The 22,900-nt window shown below is 28.7% G+C and overlaps 1 protein-coding gene across 2 annotated transcripts in view; it reads right to left on the bottom strand.

The window, feature by feature from the left end:
- The window catches only part of LOC112593304 (inhibitory POU protein), a 37,818-nt gene extending 15,417 nt beyond the window's left edge, over positions 1-22,401 (bottom strand). Inside the window, exons 1-2 of one of the 2 annotated variants that reach the window (XM_025337684.1) lie at positions 21,568-22,401; positions 2,447-2,506 (exon numbers count right to left, since the gene is read on the bottom strand). In XM_025337684.1, the coding sequence (XP_025193469.1) occupies positions 2,447-2,506; positions 21,568-21,717 (210 nt within the window). In that variant the 5' untranslated portion in view covers positions 21,718-22,401. The remainder of the gene's footprint in view (positions 1-2,446; positions 2,507-21,567) is intronic. The other variant, XM_025337685.1, reaches the window with a different exon arrangement.
- Positions 22,402-22,900: the final 499 nt, after the last annotated feature.

The raw sequence follows: 22,900 nt of genomic DNA, 5'->3' as shown, positions 1-22,900 counted from the left end.
TCCAACGCCGTATAAAACTAATTGATGTTCATATCATATTAGGTATGCGCGAGGTATATTATATTATTCACAATAAAAGCGATAACGGATACTACTTCGAGTCACAATGATAATGACAGACTAATTAACTTATTTATAGTTTTTCCCTATTCCCTGTTCACTATTTACTCTAAAACAAGAGTTTTCCTCTAATAATTTATTATTTTTTGCTACAATTTAGTATCGTTATTTTTGTTTTCGATACTTTTTTTAATTCGTAATTTTTTTGTAATTTTTTTTTATCGCTTTTTTGACCGGTCACCTTAATTTTGATCTGATGGGTGCGCAATGTTTTATTTTTTTTTCATTAAATATTGGGGATGTGTATTGTTTTAATTTGTATATTAACACCAACATTGATGGAAATTATTTTATTTTAAATAATTTTCTAGGCACTTTAAAATATAGGTAAGTATAAACCGTCAATCGGTATCGATTGAACTCTCGGTGTGTGGCAAAATAGAGTTGTAGGGTAAAAGCGTGGCGATAGGCGCTATTCATGAAATATTTATGATTCGCTTGATCGTGCTTTTTTACCTCCACGATCGGTCTTAAAGAAAAGTGTTTTATAAACAACTATATATAAATCATCACCTCGATTTTTCACACACATACAATATTAGTTTTAACTCGTGGTGTAAATGCGTAATTGTGTTATAGCAGTATTATATTTATTTGTGAAATAAAAATAGATACATAAAAAATCGATACACGTTAATATAGATTGCAAGTACTTCATTATTATATGATTAATGAATTCTGTATTGTTAGCATACTTTTTAATAGGTTTATTTATTGTTTTATTTTATTTGTCATGAGTTTTGCTAACAATGATACTAATAATAGTCATAACATAATATATATATAAAAAGTTTTATTCTTATGACATTTAATGAATATTAACAGTGCGTATTAATATTGTAATAAAATATCAAATAATATTGAGCTCTTAACGGTTTGATAATAAATTAATTTTCAAACAACAATGCATTTAATTTAATTAAGATGATTTTGTTTTTGATTCATTAGAACTTTTTTGGTTATAAATAATTTTTATACATATGATTTATGCTGTATAAATTTCATTACTTTACAATAACGTGGAATTTAAAAAAATATTTATTTTTTTTTTAAATTTTTTCTATTTGGTATTTACTATCCACATTAAGGCATACTAAATTGTATTACTATTTTAGTATAATAATTTGACTTTTACGTTAACGTTTTTGTGATTTTATGGATTTTACTAATATTTTATAATAATTTAAATGGATTAATTGGTTTTGAGAGTTTATAAACATGCATATATGTTGTTGATGTATAGTCAGTACTCAGATGAGTTCAATACTTCAATGCAAAGAAATCCCAAGAGGGGATTTATGAATCCGTCCTTGTGTAATCGGACTAGTGAATGTGAATCGTATACATATAGTGTTATTTAGACATTATCTCCGGTGTGCTCGATACATAGAAGAGCTTTCCGAAACGTTTTCTCTTGGTATTAAGGCATCGGTGAAATTCTGCCTCACGTATCCGGTATAGTTAGTAGATGTGCAGAATAGAGGGAGCGGATACGACCGGGGGCTCATTTATTATTTACCGGAGCCGCGAACGGGACGGTTTTAAGGCCGCTTGTGTGTTCTCTACCCCGGTCGTCGCTCGGTCCACCGAATAAAGTCCTTTTAATTCCTGTTACCGAAGCCACTTTGCGACGACGAAAACCAAAAAGCCTTGCATTTCGTTGATGATTTTTAGTTTATAGTCTTCATCCTCCCTCATTTTTACTCTCGGGAGTTTTGTTCTCACTCGAGGGACTTTTTTTTTAATGTGTTGGCTAAATTGTTTCTTCTTTAAAGCAAAAATGAGAGAATTTAAAAAAATAAAATAAAAATGTTAAAAAAAAAAACAAAGAAAAAAGACACCCTTGACTGAGCGGAGAAAGAAAAAATACGGTTCTTATTAATGTTCACTTTAATACAATACTGTCTGCAACGTTTAGGACCGCTTTTAACAGAAAGAAGGAAAAAAGTTTCTCAACAAGTGTTAAGTCGATTATATAAAACTCGCATTTCTTAACAACTGAAAAAATAAACCTCACCTAACGATTTTTGACAAATTGATATAGGTATAGGTATAAAACTGTAATTAAAAAATACAATATACATTGTATTGATAAATTTATTTTTATATTAATTGTTAAACTTGGTAAATTTTCCTTAGCATGTCCCTTAAAAAAACGCATCTATCAGTCTATAAGCACTATTATTTTAGAAATAAAATGTAACACGATAACTAAACAGTCTACTTTTTTTAATATTTAGCACGTTTATCGAAGCAGTTTAATGAATATTTTCTACGAATTTAAGGCATAGTATAGGTACATATAGATGTTATAAAGAAAACGTACATTGTGTCGTGGAGACCAGGTGTTGCACATGAATGAGGACGCATCCTCTAGGATCCGGCTCTGAAAACACGAAAACTGTGGTTAGATTTGTAGAAATACTTGGGCGAGTTCCATAATATTTATGAAACTTAATATCTTTATAAACTTTCTTCTTTTTTTTTTTTAATTCTGTGATATTATATAATGCATGAATGTATTTTACACATCATACGGAAAATTCAAAAGTGCTACCAAACAAATGAGGTATTTCAAACATTTTGATATAATGTTTTTTATGTTTTGTATTTGAATTATTAATTATTTTGGGTATATCGTTTTTATATCTAACAATTAACCACACAATTTATGGTAGGTACTCGTTTACACAGGTAATTCGTAGTTCATAACCACTTAATATTTAACATAAATATATAGACATAACAGTCATTTTCATGTCAAAATAAACAATTTTACAAAAATCTAATAAGAAATATGTTTTAAATAATATATTATGTATATTTAACTTAATATATATTAAATTCCTTTTCAATAAGTAATAGTATTCAGTATAATAAATATACAAATTACAAACAATCGGTAATGTACGAAAATCAATCATTCAACAGATATTATTAGGTACTTATTAGTTATTTTATTGAAAAAGAAACCTAAGCACGAATATCGTATAAAATAATATTGTATCCATTGCAGATTAGTAGATAATTAAATGCTACGCGTACATAGATATATAAATATAAATCGTATTATTATATATAGTTCACTTTAATTATCGTAGAAAAGCTGGATTAAATATTTTAAATATTTAATGTTTTTTTATAAGTACAAAATAAAAATAGAAGTATAATTGGAAATGCGTGTGTGCTACGTGTTCATTTTAATTGTCGTAGAAAAGTTTAAGAAAGTCTTAAATATCAAATGTTTATCTAAAAGCATAAAATAATAAAAATATTTAGAAACACGCGCGTTTAAGTAAAATTGGTAAGTACACACCAACGACGATTAAACATTCGCGTTTTTAAACTTGGAACAATCACGATTTATTTTTTTATTTTTTTTTTGACACTTTAATTTTCATTCAATATACCTGTCGGTAAAACGGTGCAATATAATCACAGAAAAGATTAAATTAAACCTATATTCTACGGTAAGCATAATTTTAAATAATATAATATGGATATACCTATTATCTACGTCATACACGTCATTACATTACATTTGGACACTCTTAAAAAAAAAAAAAAGCCCCATACGAATTATTACGCATATACGACAACATATTATATTATAGTTCATGTATTTGAAATACGTCAGTGTAATCGTAAAACTAAATATATGTACACATTATGTTTATATCGTACTTGGCTAAATTGTGCATAAATCAAACGCACAGTGACACGAAAAGGGGTTTCCGTTATATATAGTGGTGTAGTACCTACATATACAGTGGCAGCGGCTGGATTTGCGTCACGTGTCATTTTCCCACTTGGAACGTCCGAGCTTCGGTGATGTGATAATCACTCGCACGTGTGTTGCATTACGCGCGTACTCGTAACGTGGACGGGGCCGGGGAGGAAGGAGACTTCGCTTCAAAATTCAGTTAGTACTTGACAGACGGTCGTATACACAAAATAATTACCACAACCCGCCGGCCGTTTAGTATTATATACATAAATACGAGCGTTGCACTGTTTTGACACAACAGTTACGTTATTATTATACTTGGCCGAGGTAGAATAAAAACAAAAAAAAACTTTTTTGTTCACTTATAATACGCACACAGAGAAGGGGAAATGTGCAAAATTAAAATCCTAAGTAATTAATGTAATTGTGTCAATTAGTATATTATATGTGTGTTGGTGTATAATATTAAACGCACCTGCATCAAGTTTTTACAGTTTTTCATCACAATTATTATCAATTTCTCAATTATTACAAAAATACATATTCCAATATTAGTAGGTATATCATAACGTATATTAGACCATTAGACCAATTTTAGACCATCGAAATGACTCTTGCTATGAGTATGAACTATGTTTTTTTGTAAAAAATAATATAATAATATTAAAACACCAACTTTTAATGGACACGACGGAATAATAATGATGTGAAATAAATAAAACTTGCTTGACTATATATACTGGCTAGTAGCTACTAATTATAGGTAGAATAAATAAAACCATTATGATTTTAATTTTTAAGCCTATTAAACACTATATTACATTATTCAGTAGATATACAGTTATATACTTTAATTTTTAATTCATAAATATACTATAATGACTTTAAGAATTAATAACAATTTTAATTTCTGTTTTTAAATATTTGTATAATATTAATTGCTTGCTGAAATATAGCTTATTTATATTATATTGATTAAATTTCGTTTTTGAAAATTATGCATAATAATATTTTTATTTTTTTCTAAGTAGTATGTGTTATAGTACAAATGTCTAATACATATATTATACCAAGTACTTTTGTTATAATATTATCAAGTTTCAATTTTTCAATAATCAAGACTCAAAAGACATAAAAATAAATGTTTTATCATTCCATAAAAATATAGTTATTTTCGTCAAACTGAATTTTATTAAATATTAAATTAAATTAAATTAATTAATGCATATTTATTTTATAATAGATTATTTATAAACATAAGGTACAATTTCATTGAATAAAATTAAATTTCATAGAAACCATATTTATATTAGCATATATCGATGTGTAATGGGTAAATATTTAAAATGTAAAAAATTGTTTATATAAAAAAAAAATAGAAAACCTAAAAGATTATTTTAATTTATAATATTAAAACTATAAATATAAATAACTTAAATTTAAATATTTCCCTAAAACTTGGTGTAATAAATACTAAACAACGAATTTGTCAATATGATGAGGGTTATTTCAGTTACGTTAGTGATGGCAGCAGGTTGCAGGTATATAGAAAACCGATCAATAGCAAATTAATGACCGCAACCTATGTTTCAGTCGACACATATATAGTTAAAATAAAAGGTATATTCAAGACAAAAACGTTTTAAAAAATTACATATATATATATATTGTTTTATACTCCTTATTTATTATAATTTTAAAACTTAAAAACTACTGATGATAGAATTCTACAATCAATTTAATATATCTACTTATTATACCTATAGAGTAATATAAAAGTTGCTATTTTATCACATCCTATAATGAAATTTGGAATTAACTAAATTATCATATTTATATATAAAAGAGATTTTATTTATTTGATTTATACAATTTAACATGATTATTATAATATTCTCTTTTATAAGAACAAAAAAGTTGTAATAAATTATGTTATGACAAGGTATACGACATTATTATAGGTAATAGTTATATTACGGTTATTAATTGACATTTATAGTCACTTAACGTATAAGTTAAGTTATAGGTACTCCTGCAGTATTTCACATAAAATAATATATATTTTATTAAACTTTTATTTTCTGAGTATTCAATATTTATTCAGTCATTTTCAACTAGGCAGTACAATTATTGTGCCGATTGTTGGTTTATGTATTGTAATAATAATTTTCGAATGTTTGTAAAGCGTTAACAAACTAGACATCTTTATAGAATAGTATATTACATAATTAAGTTCGTGTCAATTGTCAGCCTACTAAATATGTTAAATGATGTTGTTTTTAAGCAAATATTTGAAATAATAATAATAATAATAATAATAATTGATTATGTTGATTTGAAAATGTCCTATATAATCTGCAATATGACTTAATATACAATATTGCTATTCGCACTGTGAAAAACGAATTAATTTTAACCATGTGAATACCAAATTACATTTATATATATAATATATATTTAATTACTAAAAGTGTCCTTCATTTGAATGTACATTCTAAAATTGCTTATTAGTTATTTTAGTTTGTTTTGATAAATATGTATTATAACATAGTAAAGATTTTTTTCACGAAAACGCTTTGCAAAAATTGATATTGTCTAGTAAAAAACGAACTATGCATAGGTATAGTCTATTTATTCTTATCGACTACATTCAAAGACGAATTTAGACTGAATTTCTGGTTGGCTAGCGAACGGGGTATTCATTATTGTATCTGTGGTTTGGAAATATTTTACAATAATATATTTATAGTATTTAAAGCAAGTTCAAGGACTGTTTTTATCATTTATAGCTTATATATGTTCAAAATTTACCATCCTTCGCATAACTATAAATATTATTTCTGCAATTTTATCTACACTCGGTTTTATTTCTTTATAGCTAATATATGGGCGCGTGAGAACCAATCTAATATTCCTGCGCAGATTAATCGATGGATCGTTTAATGCTCTTTCATTGCTCTCACAAATGAATTTTTCCTAACCAACTGTCCTGTTCTTGGAACCGTCCTTGATGGTATCACTCAATAATTAAAACCTGCAACAGCGTAATAAGCCCAGTTCTATACTGCCTGAATGATCTTTCAAAAACGGTAAAACGGTAAGTTTGCGTTTAGTAATAGAAAAAAACCTTAATTAAATCGTTGATGATTTTTGTTGAACCACGAAACTCATAATTATATAACTGCATAAAAGGTGGTAGAATGATTTATTTGTTCCCGCACCGTAAAACGGTATTAGCGAGGTTTAACACCAGCTCACTGCTGCTGCTGCTGCTGCTGGAAACACGGATTTGATACGGTCAAATAATTGCGCATAATTGGACGCTATAATAGCATCACTCTCGTAGCCGTTTGTTACTTAAATGGAGATTTATTTCACGGACGGGTAGACGGTATGTATATGATGGGCGGTTCGGGGGGGGGGGGGGGGGGGGGGGGTATATACGTATATATATAATATAGCAAAGCTTTTGCAAGGGGAGATGGATGACGCGGATTCCATCGCAGCAGCACAGCCGAAAGCGAAAGATACGACGGGGGCGATTAATAAATTATTTAAGCGCCACCACCAACGACATCAATCACTCTTAAGCAGTAAAGTGAGGTAAGGCCGCTGTTGAGGGGAGAGGAAACTTGGCGGTAATATGACGTTATTGGCCTTACCGGGTCCGTTTATTTCTTACGACTTTTTATTTATTATTCCGCGGCACTTAACAGTTTATATATATATATATATATACTATACTCTTGTCGCCTGTACACGAGATTATTATTATTTATGTAAATACGCAGAGATATGGTTCCTTTGCAGCCGCCGTCGACAGATGACATACACCGAGTGACGTGTATCACGGTCCGGATTCATTTTTGTCGGAAAGTCCCGAGAGAAGAAAACAAAAAAATAAAAAAGCTATATAATGGTAAATTTGATTAATTTTATGTTTTTTAAGATTTTTTAATAAGACACCTGCAATCTGTACTGATTTCAGACGCACGCCAGTCACTAGAATGTGAATTAATGCAAATTGATATTTTGTATTATAATTTTAACACGAAAATAGATTTTTTAGTTAAATATCGCATATATAAAAGTACAAGCATATGCCTTCAATTCTATGTATATTATGTTTAACGCTTATAATACAATATATAATAGGTTGTCAAAGTACCTATACATGTACCATATACCTATAAAGATTAGCGTTCATTTTGTTCATAATGACACGAGTTCTGTTTAGAAATAATTAAACCCTTTTGTGGACATTTTTAGTACAGACTATATATTATACAGTGTATAATGTACCTAGTTAAAGTAGGTTTGTTTAATACAGTGAAGATATTATGATACATAGGTATAACTATTGAAAATAATATATATTAATAAATAATACAATATGTTATATGAAAGTAAGTATATACACGATTAACATCATATAAATTTAAACTGTGTTCTATACATAATAATCAATTATCAAAACTTTCATAGTAAGTCTTAATTTAAAAAATTTACAACTACCTATTAAAAATTATCTGCAGTGTATTATATCCATGAAAAAAATCTATTAAACTTTTAGCCAAAATCAGTGACGTATTTTTCAATTTTTTTTTTTTTTATCGGAGAGCGGAGTTATTATAATTTTTAAATATTTATAAAATAAAATAATGATATTATTACTACAGTTATAAATTCATAGCTGATCTCACAATGTCAAAGTGATATCACCTATATAGGCGTAGACTTGTGTGCACCATAAAGAATTAAAAATACATAGATGCCTCTGTTAAAAAATATTTGAATCCAAAGAAATAATTTAAGTTTTTCAAATAAAATTAAAGAGTAGATAAAGTGTTAAAAGATTTCTGGTGAAATACATAGAAATTTATGTGAAAATGAAAATAATTAATTTTTTTAGAACCTTTGACCACTGTAAAACTATCGTTATAATTATAATTTTACATTGTACCTATATACTCGTATTATATAGTCTCTATTAATTATAAGATATAAGTTTATATAGGCAGTGCAATATATATATATATATATATATATAGGTAAACATGAACCTTTAATCAATAAATATAATAAATTTAAATAAAAATTGTTCCCATTTAGGTAATTCAAATTTTTCGGTATTTGTGTAGGTATGCCTATTTGTATTATATTTTATATAAATGTATTACTACGTGTGATGGTATAACTATATATTATAGTTACGACTGAGTATTGTTCGCTGCGGCAATAGTTGTACTCCACGAGATCCACGCGTGCAATATTATGCGAACGAGTCTTTGAGGTTTACTCTTTACCGATAGGTACATATAAATACGTAGGTATATGTGTATATCATTTTTTACTTATCTAATATAATCATATTTTATATATTATGTACACGTATACCGACCATATCTATATACCTACTATTATTATTATAAATAAATATGCTTGTATATTGCAGACTGCACTAGTAGGACCTTCCTTTCTGTGTACATATATAAATATATATATTGGTGAGCGAGTATTTCTAAACAACGAATATATAATAAATAGATGCTGTATAAGTGTTATGTCCGTGATATTGGACGGGCGCGCATAACAACACTGGCAGCCGATATAAAAAGTACGTTTTACACGCGCGTCGAACGGAAATGAAAAAAATCGACCAGCGGATAACCAACTCACGGAGCAGTACTCTGCCGGACTGCTGCAAACATAATATATATTGTACACTAGCGAGTCATCGTGCGGTGCGTATTTATTTATATAAATTATATACGTGCGTATAAATGAAAGAAATAATATAACGTAGCACGTGGTTATCTCGGACCTTGCGGGCACGCTTATAATATATATATATATATATACACACCCTATATGTATGTATATATATCTATACGTGTTGTAAGGGGTATAGTATACGAGTTTTATGTATTATATAATATATATAAATATATATATATATATACAATATACCCACCACGGCGCGTTCGTTTATCTCGTTCAATAAATTGGAAACCCAACTCGGGGCACACGTGCGGAATACCAAAAACCGTTTATACAATATAGGTATATATATATATATATATATATATGTGTACGCGTTTCGTCGTGCTCGTCCGCATAAATTCCACATCGAAAAGTCTCTATACCTCCCCAAACGCTTTTATCGTATTCATCGTTTGTACAGGTATATTATATAAGTATATATTTGGACAGATACACGTATACATATATATACATATATATATATAAATAACCGTGCCGTCTTCGCGTTTGTCGCGGCGGCGCGTATATTAAAAGCAGCCGACCGACATATAGCAACAACGAATTACACATATAGCGTCTTGCATTCCGGTCACGGAAACCAATTCGCGGACGCGTTATATAATGTAGAGCGGTGTTCGCGTACCTTCGGTCGGTCGGTCGGTCGGTCGGTCCGCGCGGCGGCTTGCGCGGCGGGGCGGGGCGGGAGGAAGGGCGCGCGCGCCCGTGAAACGCCTGCACCGTCGTCGCGGACGCGCGCGACGCGCCGTTACGCCGAAAACTGTATAATATTAATAATAATAATAATAATAATAATAATAATAATAATATAGCAATGCGGCGGTGGTTAGCCGGGCGAGTGGGGGTGGAGCGCCGATGGACCAATTGACGAGCGGCGCGCGCGAGACCGGCTCTCCGTCATCGATCTCGGGCGCCATTTGCTGCCCGCCCGTCCGCCCGCCCGGGCCGGCGGACGACCGGCCGCAGAGACTCTCATCGTGCCGCCGAACGACGACGCGACGTTTTTATCGGGACGCCGCAAATTGATCGTTGCGTACGCAAACGGCAGTTTAACGTAAGTGCCCCTGTACAACACGCGTGTGTGCAGTGCGCTAGCTGTATACACCTACAACAATCTCCGCGGACATACACCTACCGCGGCGGGTGATCGGTTGAACCGCGTACGCGGAACACCATATTATCGTTATTTCGAAAACTTTTCACGTTTTTGAAAATATTTTTATCGCATCACTACCTCCGAGCGGTCAAAACACGGCGATCCCCTCCCCTTCCGCCCTACAAAAAAAAATTAAGCGTTTTATTATTTTTATTTGATGCCTAACATCAATTTTTTTTTTTTTTATAAGTTGATTAACACTTTTTTTTTTTTTTTTAATGACAGCACGCGCATTTTTAATCACTATTATTCCTGTATAAGTATAGAATATTTTCCGGAGTACCTATACCTACCCACTAATTGTAATTGTATAAAAATAACATTTTAAACGAGTAGTCCTAGATTTATTAATTATTTAAAGTAAAGATTATATTGCGGAGTCGAGTGATACGGGGATTACACCGCAAATTTTTGGTTTCGCCTAAACTTTGTAAATCCTAAATTAATGAGCAACAGCTTGTCCAAAATTTGATTATATATAAACGCATTGAACCCAATTAAAAATATGGTAAATTTAGTTATAGATGATTTTAGAGTTTAGACTAATAGGTATTCATTCTGCAATTTTTTTTTAATTTTTAAATTAAATAATTATATTTATAATCTAAATATAATATACAAAATAATCATATAGTCAGGTACATTTAATAAGACTATGAGAAACATATAATAAACCGTCAAACTGTTTAAAATAATAAAAATCTACACTTATAATATTTAAAGAATTTTATATTATAATATAAAAATAGTAGTAATTGCCATAAATTGTTTGCGTGTATAAATTAGAAACAATATCTACCTATATGGTTGTAGAACATTTAGAAGCAGTTTTATTTTTTTTCTTATTTACTACTTTAGAATTTTTATTTTTTTACTCTTATTGTTTTTATATTTTCAAAAATATGTTGAGGATCTAAAATCTAGTTTATTAAAAGTCGCTTTCCGTACTGTAGTTTGACTATTTCTGGAAGTACACAAAAGCATTTTAATTAAAAACATTTCATTTCCACTATAACATTATTATTAACAAGACCATCTATATAGACATAAAAAAAATTAAATTAGTAATATTTATGATTATAAGTACCTACTGTATTTTACCAGGAGAAGCGCGCTTTTAAATTAAAAAAAATGTTCATCAATAATAAGTCCACTTAGATTCACTTTACAGTTTAATTATTTTTCCAATGCGACGATAGCTTGTGGTTCAGTAGTTTTACTATAATCTGTTGTGTTGTATTCGAAGAATACGTCTTTTACATAATACCTATCATAAACAGTATTCTTGCTCAATGTAGTTGGTCGAAGTTTACAAACACGACCAGAATTTGAAGCTGTAAGCGGCTTTCGACGTTCAATATGTCAAATCCGAGAATATTGGCCTGGTTTCTTGTTATTTTTTTTCAATGAACCATTCATGTTTGTCCAATTGTAATGTATTTATAAAATCTTCTTTTGTTTTTTCTAATACTTCTTTTGAAATATTATCTCCCGATATTGGTTCAGCTAAACCATAATGTTAATCCGGGCGATTATTACAACTTTTTTTTTGAATTTCCAGAGAATGGATTTTGGCTGATATCTTTTCTTATCACTATATATAGATAGCTAGCTGGTACTAGTTTTATATATTTCTTCTTAAGAAAAACGAAAATTTTGATTAAATAAAATTAAAATAATATATTATACTAAACTCAGTGCACATTATATTTATAGTATTAGTACCTATAATATACTTATATAATACGATATATATCGTATATATCGTTAGTTTTTGTAAAATAATTGTTATAATAATCAAGCGTAATTTATAATAACATTATCATGTTTGCTTTATTGTTATAACCTTGATATTATAATAGTTAAAATGGTTGATTATCAGCACCGAAAAAAAAAGTTCCACAGTCGATTCGGTTATCTCTGAATTGTGTTATTTAAATTCAAATAAAATTGAATTATTCTATAAATTATATATTTTTAATTATTAAAAAAATCATTTATGTTTTCTTTAATTAGGTATTTGTTTTGGTTGTGGTTCTTCGTTTGTGAACTCAGATTCCTTTTCTCGATAACTTCTATTTGAAAGAATATCAATTGTATATTTTTTAATGGGTCCATTGTACGTTAGAAAATACAAGGAGTACGTAATAAAATAAAAGTTTAGTGAGAAAATATGAATTTTAAATATGACAAAATGATAATATATAGTATAACAGTGATTTATGTGTTTACTGGCTTATGCGCACATGTTAAGATTATAATAACCATAAAAATGATTGTCATAAAACGACAAACATAATCGTTATATACATAACATATTTATCATCTATTTTAATAGTCTAAATTAATAAGTGTTGTAATATATTATATATTTATACATTAATGATTATTTATTTATAATAATATTAATATCATCGATAGGTATAATTAAAATAATCTAAAATGAAAACATAAAGTTCACACTTCAACAACTAAAAAAAAAGCTTATAAATTTGTTATTTATTGTGAAAATCATTTAATTTATTCTAATCTAAATGTTGAATTTCAATCAATTAAATGTGTTCTATACACATGTACCTACAAAATTTGTACTCTATTTTTGCGAAATTGGAAACGTAATATATTTTATTTTCATTTATAATATTAATTCTCAACATTAGTTACGCTTAAAGAAGATAGATAAATACACTCCATGTTTATTGAAAAACTAATAGTAATTTAAATAATTGTAATAAATTTACTATTTTATACAGATCTTAAGTATTAATGCAATAAGTATAAATAGAACTGTGTTATAAAATGTTTTTATATTTCATGCATTTCCATACATATTTAGAGGAACTGCAGGAGCTTTAATTAATAATTAGTTTGTAAAAACATCAGCTAGCACGCATATATCATACTATCATGTTCAAATTATGTATCTAAGTGACATAAGCAGAAAATAGTCAACAGCAATGACACGAAACATTCTAAACGGGGGTCTATGTGAAGTAATAATGTACCTCTCTCGAGAATACTGCGTGTAGCCCCGCTGTGGAGACAATGGGCGTGGTTACGGAAGGCCGTTACGAGACAATGAGATAGAATTTAATGCCATCTCTTGAGCATTGTACGTGTTTAATTTTAACTAGAACGGCCTGTTAATAGATCGGAATACACTGAATAATATTCTGTTTAGGAATATTAAATTAAATATGTTTGTTATCATTCAAAAGAGTAACAAATTTAAAATATAATTTTGTAACGACTTAAAATTATGTGAAAGAAATATTTTCAAAAAAGTTATAATGAGAGTCGTATATGTCAATTGGATTGTACCACATATATATAAATGTTATTTATCTTCACATCTCTCTTCAGCCACCTTATTGTATACGGATACACGAGTGTACAACGGTTTTTTTCTACAGTCTGCACGCGTTTCTCCGTGTCTTACTCGCTTACAATTATACGCATGTCGCATTGTTTTTACTTCGAACATAGGTAGGTGCATACCTAAACGCTTAAAGCTTAAATGTATTTATTTTTTTTTAATCTTATTAATTATGTGAGCATCTATAGGTAGCCAAATTAATGGTAACTAATGTTCTTACAATTTACATATAGCCATATAGGCTTATAAAAAATTGTCAATACACACGTGTTATAGTATTTTATACAACAAATAGTAAATAAATATAAACATTCAAGACTACACGAGTATTATAAGTTTACCGACGTCACAAAAAGTATGTCATTTATGCATCCGTCAACGTATAAAATATATTACAGCTCGTATATCATTACTGCGCGTCACGCATTGTCATTCGTCGTCTATATACAATCACGTGTAGCATTTTCGTATACATAAAGGTTGCCTTTAGGTACATTGCTTAGGTATATAATAATATGAATATTATTACAGTATTATATAGAAGTATTTGTTGCGAGTACGTTCGTATATTAATATGTATATACATATATGGTATATACGCTGATGACAATTCATGTCTAAATTCTAAACCTAAACTCAGGGCTGGCCTTGGGTATTTTTCTTTTTTAACCCGGTGCAATTTTAAAATGTTCCGCCCTTTAAGTTATAATACATTTACATACAAATAAATAAATATACAATAAATATACTTTTTATTCAAATGCAAATTTACTTTATGTCCAAAAAATATCTCGTAATGAATATTATAGAAATATGAAGAATGTAATTTCCTTTATTATATTATGCACCATAACTCATAAATCCATAATTTCTAAAATTAAAATTTCACCCCTAATTATTCACTTAAAATTACTACCCGGTGATGACAAACCGCTTGCACGTGCCTTAAGCCGGTCCTGCCTAAACCTACTTAATACTTTGTACTGGATTTCATAAAAATGAAAAAAAATTCAAATCTTCTATAATAATGGTGTTACACTTATTGGTTAAATAATCTAACCTACTATAGTCATTCTTACAAAAAAAAAATCATTATTTTAAAATGTATTAAAACACTACATATCCCTATTTTTATTTAAGATAAAAATTGTATGTTATATATATTCATTATAAATAATCCTTTAAAAGTATAAATGTATATAAACAACCTGTTAAAGTTCTTACTTTTTATTATTTAGCTAATATTTTTAAAAATAATAAATTAATACAGGTATTTAATATAATGTGTAGAAAAAATATTTTGAAAACTTATTTTTTCTGATATTTATTAATGAAAATTTGTTAGGCTTCGATATACTTAGGTACTATTAGAGTATCGATCTGACTCATAATTTTGCTTATTAAAATTTGGACTTTATATATAATGCATATGCGAATATTGTGTCTACAACACCGCATTATAACAAATTATTTTACCATTAGTACCAGTATCTGCTATATATATATTTGGATGGCCAAATTTATTTATACTTATTTTCTTAGAGTTAGTCTGAAATACTTATGTTTGATTATTTTAAAAATATTAAAACCTAAACAAATTATAATTTTAAACTTATTCTATATTAACTCCTCTTTTATACACATCTCAGTGTTAAAAGTTATATTTAACGTTAATATTAAATATGTTTAATGCTAATCATTGTGATTATATTTCATACTTTTTAATCGCCATAATTAAGTCACATAATCATCAATCATCATTAACCCTCATTTACACGAGTGAATTAATGCATTTTTAAATGTATTATTGGCAGGTAGGTACTATAGGTAGATTCTTATAAATATTATTTTAACGTATCGAACGATTTATTTTGATTGCGTTGTTAATTAATTGTTTGAACTAAATAAAAACCATACATGTTAGATACGCGGATATATGTGAAGTACAATAAAATGTAATTGCATGAGCGAAATTCTAATGTTAACACTGTGCAATTATAGTTAAATTGAGAGTTGCCTTACTTAAATATTTACTTTAATGTACCTATAATATAAATAATATAATATATTTAGATAAAAACATATGACTTAATTATTCATAATGTCATTTTAAAATATTTACGTACCTACTTTTATACATATATAAACAAATAATCATATAGTATATCTATATAAGTATAATATACAGTGTATATATAATATTATAAATTGTATTGCGTGATTTATATTAAATATATATTATATAGTATAACTCAGAAGCATTATTTGCACCATATGTTGTAAGTGATAACATGATATTAATTAACTATACAAGGATGGTGAAATCTGTATCGATCTAAAAAATTTGTTTAACTATAAACACTTTTAGAGAATACTTTTTAACATACCAGCTAGATGTTTGCATTACTTGAATATATTAGGTAAATATACATATTTGATATTACCTATAACGAATGGAAAACTTTACGTCCCCTCAAACATTATAATAATATACATATAGTGAGGAACATAGTATGTAACATGGTATATTGTTGATGTATGCGTTGTTTTGTACAAGTAGGGTCGAAATCGATAAACGAATATACGAACGAAAGTTCGCAAATAAATACAAACTTTTGTGTATATATTTTATACTCGCCTATATATTGTGCTGAACCGAAACACTCGTTTAACTTATCTTCGCTCTCATAAAAGTCGTATAACATTTGGTATTTTTTCTGTAAAACTTATTTATGATTTTGTAAATGTCTTATATTTACTTGGTTTGATTTTATTAAAAAACAATAACCATGGGAATCATTTAGATATTAAATATAAAATATACCTACTATAAATATTACATATAAACAAAAAATCATTGGACATTCAATGGTTTATTTTATGTGAATTTTATTGATAATAGCATACAAATATTTTAAACGTTTTAGCTAGACTATTAGAGATCAACAATAAATTGTTTTTTATTATGCCTGGAAATGATTCTACTGAGCAACACGTATGTACAACAATCTGTGCTATAAATTTATTATCATTGTATAATAATAAATATTATATTAGGATAATCAAAATGGTTCTTTTTGGCAAATTTTGATTTCTCAAAAAAAAAATATCAAGATTGCAGAATTATAATAACTTTGCTAACCATATTTTATAACCTTCGATTTCATAAATAAATTTAAAATGTTTTTAAAAAACAAAATAAACATAAATATACCGATTTTAATATTTATGAAATGTCACTAACATACTTATACTTTAAACATGAAAGAAACAAGTTAATAAAATAATTTATTATACTCAGTTTGTTTACAAAAATAAATAAATAATAATTATTAATATTGTATTGCTGATAATTTCTGGATTTTATGACATTTATTTTGTATATATAGCTCTACACTTTTGAGTATTTACATAATTATTCTAGACATTATCTGTAATAAAATATAAGTATATAATAATAATAAACATTTTCTGGTTCAAATATCCCTAATGGTTTTTATAGTTAAGTATCTACTACCTACAATAAATTGACTAATATTAAATTTTTTTCTAAGTTACAGAATCAAACATGTTGTCATCCAATCAATAGAATAACTGATGAATTTACAAATTATTTAGAAAAAACTGGCGTTATTGTTAAAATAACTGCTGTATTAAAGCAATTGTATGAAATGAACGAAAAACCGATTGATCCTCTCGAGTATTTATAACGATTTTTTTTAATGAAAGATATTATGATTTTTGTATATTAAGCAATATAATTTAAAGAACCAAAACTATATTTGTAATAATTATACACAAAATATGTCATTTAATTTATTATATTCTATTAGAAATTAAAATATTGAGGGTTATATGGGTTAAAAATTGAATGTAAATATTATCTGTTTGCGTGGTATCAATTAACTTAATTCATAAATTTATATTAATTATAGTTAACTTTTATCCCACAACGGTTCAAACTTCAAATCTTAAAAATTGATCATCAGAACTTGTTTTATATTTATTAGTTGTTTTACCTTCTGAACTATATAAACTTAAGTTAGTTAAATTATAAAACCCACTAGAACTTGGCCGTTTAAACAATGGGGCAAGTATAGGTAGTTTATAAAATATTTTACATAGATGTGTTGATGTTTAAATTATTTAAATAAAGTTTATGTGTACATAGATACTTTACTTAATATATTTTATTCATTAAACGCTTTATCATTATACAAACATATAGTAACATATTATAATTTCTCTCTACCGAATTTAAAAACATTGAAAGTAAATAGGATTTTAGGATTTTAGATTGTATTAGAGAACTATTTATAGATTAGGTATATAGTTATAGATAAAAATACGATTTTTTGGGTTATCACATTTTCGAATTTTTATAATCTCAAGATGTTCAAGCACATTACTTTAAAAAAATTAAACTGAAATAAAGTATTTTTTTCAATTTTCCATTTAAGATTTTGAAAAGAAAACAATTAAACTTAGAACCTTCTTAATTTGTGATATGCCACCATGGTTCATTTAAAGTTTAATGTTTTAATTTCAATACTTATTGAAAATAATAATACTTTACGGAAAAATTAAAAAGCAAAATTATTTCCTACTATAGTTATTCTTTGTAACTATGTATTTCACTATATAAGGATTTAATATATTCTATATAATATGTATTTTAGTTTTTTGATTCGTTTGTTTTTATACCTACAGTAAAATATTAGTCTTTTATCATTTACAGTTATAAATAATTTATAAACCTAGTACATTTTATAAAAATTTAATGCTACAATTTAAAATACGTAATACCTATACGACATTAAAATATATACACTATTTTAAATAGATTTATACGTACGAATATGACCGAAGTTATCTCAGAAAAAATAGAGTTAACAAAGTTAGAGGAAGAATATGATACCGTAATGCAACAGATTGCCATACTTCAACAAGAGAACATGAGTATGATGAACAGATTAAAGGAATTAGAAAAAAATGAAACTAATTCTGAAGAAAACAGTATATTTAGTGATAATATAAAAACCATGAAAATGCTTAAAAAATAGACTTTTATTGCTATATTTTAATATCTATCTACTGTTGTTTTTTTTTTTTAATTATAAATAAAATAATATAAACAAACATAAAAATATTTAAAAGATTAGAATATATTAAATCTATAGCTTCCTGCAGTTTTCACATAACGTGATAAAATATGCTATTCGTTTTTTACATATTTTATAGGTTATACATGGTGTATATTCTGCTTTTAATAAATTATTGGTACCCTATAAACGATACATGTGTAAAAAACACTTTAAATTAATACAAATATTAAAATATAGTTATTTATAAATTAAAAATAAACAAAAATTTGTTGGTACTAAAACCTATATGCTCGTGAATCTAAATCTGTATTAATACGTATTTGATACAGTAGACTTTATGCCAGCAAAAGTAATGTATGTATAGTGTATAGCTTCAAATAAATTAAAAACATATTTAAACCTTTCCATAGCCTTAACATTTAAAATTACTCAACAAGTATCATTCTATAGTTAATATTTTATTCAATAAATTTAATAGTAGGTACCTACCAAGGTATATAGTTAAATAGGATACTTTGTACTTTTACTTTAAGGAATTAACTTTACGGTTAATTTCTACTTTTAATTATTCACTCATCATATATATACGTATATAGCTACTATATTCGTTTTACAATGATCAATTTTACTTTTTTGAGCAGAAAAAATCGTCCCTATTATAACACAATAAATGGAGAAATTATTACTGTAGAAATCAATCAATAACCGTATTTTAAAAATAGGATTTTCTTAAATTCTTATCGTGGATTTTAAAATATCATTTGAAATGAGCTTATTATTGTAAATTTATGTTTTCATGAATTATTGATAATTTCTGTACTCTTAACTTATCTATTTTTCGAATTAATATTATAATTTATCATTATATACTAATGACAATCGCTAACATGAGCGACTTCATTTATATGTATTTATTTTTAGTTCATTATTTATCAACTACATAGGTCCTATTACTTTAGAAGTAAAGATTGAAAGTGTTCATTTTTAATAAAACAAATGATTGATGATTATTACTTAATAGTGCTATAATTAATTCCCATGAGGATTAAATAAAATAATTATTAAAAATATAATTTAATTTTGTCAAAAACTGTAATATACACTATATAATATTGATTTTATTGTTTTTATAAATTAATAATTTAGTACCGATTGTTTGACTTTTCATATTAGGTAAATACTATACACAATTGTGCTTATCATTATAACTTAATTTAATAATTGTTTACACCTCTATGGTAAATTTATAATCAATTATATTTAATATGTTATCAGTTTACCACTAACTAATCGTCTACAAAATAATATTTAACATTATACGAAGTTAAAGAAATAAAATAAAAGTACTTTAATAGAGGTATTTTGTGCATCAATGCACTAATATTTTACGTATTGAGTTAAAAACTGTGACTATAATGCTATAAATATTATAAATTGATATATAGTATAAAATATATATAAAGGTAAATGCTTAAACATCATATTTAATAAACAATATATTTTATAATGCATTTTTATAACTTATATATTTATTAAATTATGTTCTCCATACAAAATGTATTCTAATACCTATTACCTATGTATTAATGTACACCTAAAATTATAATTTACTACAATTCTAAATAATTAAAACAATAAAATTCAAAAATTCAACGTATCTACAAATTACAATATAATAATAACTATTAAATTAAAAATCATGTTAAACTCTGATAATCTTTTCACATTAAATTATATTCATAGTTTTAAGTTGTGAACAACCAAAACATCTATATAGTTATAATCGCATATATACTACTTATATCTATTTTTTAAGAAAAATTATATTCAGTGATCGTACAGTTTTTGGCGTAAGAGGTTACATTCAATTTATTACATAATTACTATATTAAAGCGTTACAATAATAAAATATGTTAATATGCTGTACCTACTGCATAATATAATATTATAGGTATATAATATAATGTGTGTATACTTCGTGCCAGTTACAATCTGTTCATGATATATAATATGTTAATAAGCAAAGTAAGTATCGATAAAGAATGTACTCTTTTAAGTACATGCGAGCATATATTTAAATACTATTATCGCTATCACAACAGTTATTAATTATGAACGCATATAGCCACATAGGCGCATGTACCTACGTATAATGACGTGAAACACCTAATAAAATTCGAAAAATAATAAATCCCGAGCTGCTGCGAGAGGCACGTGCAATGGCGTGGGACCGGGCAGTGACGATAACAATAACAATTATCAAAAAAATGAAAAATAAAAAATATACGACTTTTGACTTACCGACGGGTTGGCCATACATCTGCGCATCGGGTCCGCAGAGTTCCGGTACGTCGGCGAGTATCGGCCGGGAAAACACGGTCCGGTGGCTGTGATGGGCAACGGCGGTTTGCCGGCCATCATTTTCTCCGATCCATACATCATGGTCATCATACCATTTGCGGCAATGCAGTCGCACGCGACGACGCGTTATCCTGTGCAGCTACGCGTGCGGGGCAGCGGGCGTGCGATAGCAGCGGGGACCCGTGTATGGTAGGCCGCGATCCGGACGAGAGCACGTGAGGTTTTTTAACGTCGTTTCAATAAACGGTGTTTTTATTTTCTATCTATAATATTCTTATCGAAACGTGCAGTCGTGTCGGTATGACGATCACAACACAATGTATAGGTAATATTATTGACTATTACTGCTGTATATAATATACGTATTATCCGTAACCCATAATCGTAGATTTCTGGACGAACGGCAACATGACGGCTGCAATGACGATGACGTAGGTATATCGAACAAGATTATCGTCAGAGGTTAAAAATAATGCTATATTGCACAGTTTTACCCGCGTACACGAAATATTTTCGGAAAAATACGAGTGCCCAATACAATAATATTATTGCTCGTGGGTATAGGCGGGGGTCGCCGTCGTCTGGGCGCTCCGAACACGTGACGCGTGAACAGTGACGATCGGCGCGGAGCGCGTGCAATACGTTCGCGCGTAGGCGTGCGTTTGTGTGTGTGTGTGAGTGTGTGTGTGTGTGTGTGTGTGTGTATGCGAGTTCGCGTGCAAACCCAACAGCAACCGACCGCGGTGTATCGCTCGTATCGCCCGACGGTCTGCGCGTCCGGCGGCACTGTGTATATGTGCGTCGTCCGCTGTGGCGGCGGTCGTGGTCGTCGCGGGGTCGGCGTCGCCCGTCGGTGGCCGTCGCCGTGCCGTGGGCTGGACCGTCGCGTCGCGGGGCGGTCGCGCGTGCGCCGCTCCGAGCCGGCGGTGACGCCATGACGCCGCGCGCTCGCCTGGCCCACGACCCGGCAGAGCGCACGCGCCGACCCGCCGCGCCAGACGCCGCCGCCGACAGCCGGGGTCAAAACGTAAATATGATTTCGGCGTGCCCGCGCATAATGCACACTGATGGGTGTTTTAAACTTAACTACCCCACCACTCCCATCCCGCGAACGCCGATCATCCCTTTCCGCGGCACTCCGTCGTTTCGCATCCCGCTCTCCATCAAGCCGCCGTCGCCGCCACAACCAAACGTCGACGACTGTATTATAATATATATATATATTTATATTATAATATAGTTATATATATATATGGCAGCGCTCGTCCCTTAA

The sequence above is a fragment of the Melanaphis sacchari genome, unplaced genomic scaffold (genome assembly GCF_002803265.2).
Source record: "Melanaphis sacchari strain LSU unplaced genomic scaffold, SCAv2.0 Contig1_pilon_pilon, whole genome shotgun sequence".
Lineage (NCBI taxonomy): Eukaryota > Metazoa > Arthropoda > Insecta > Hemiptera > Aphididae > Melanaphis > Melanaphis sacchari.
Note: the sequence above shows the minus strand (reverse complement) of the source record. Positions and strands in the feature narration are given on the sequence as shown.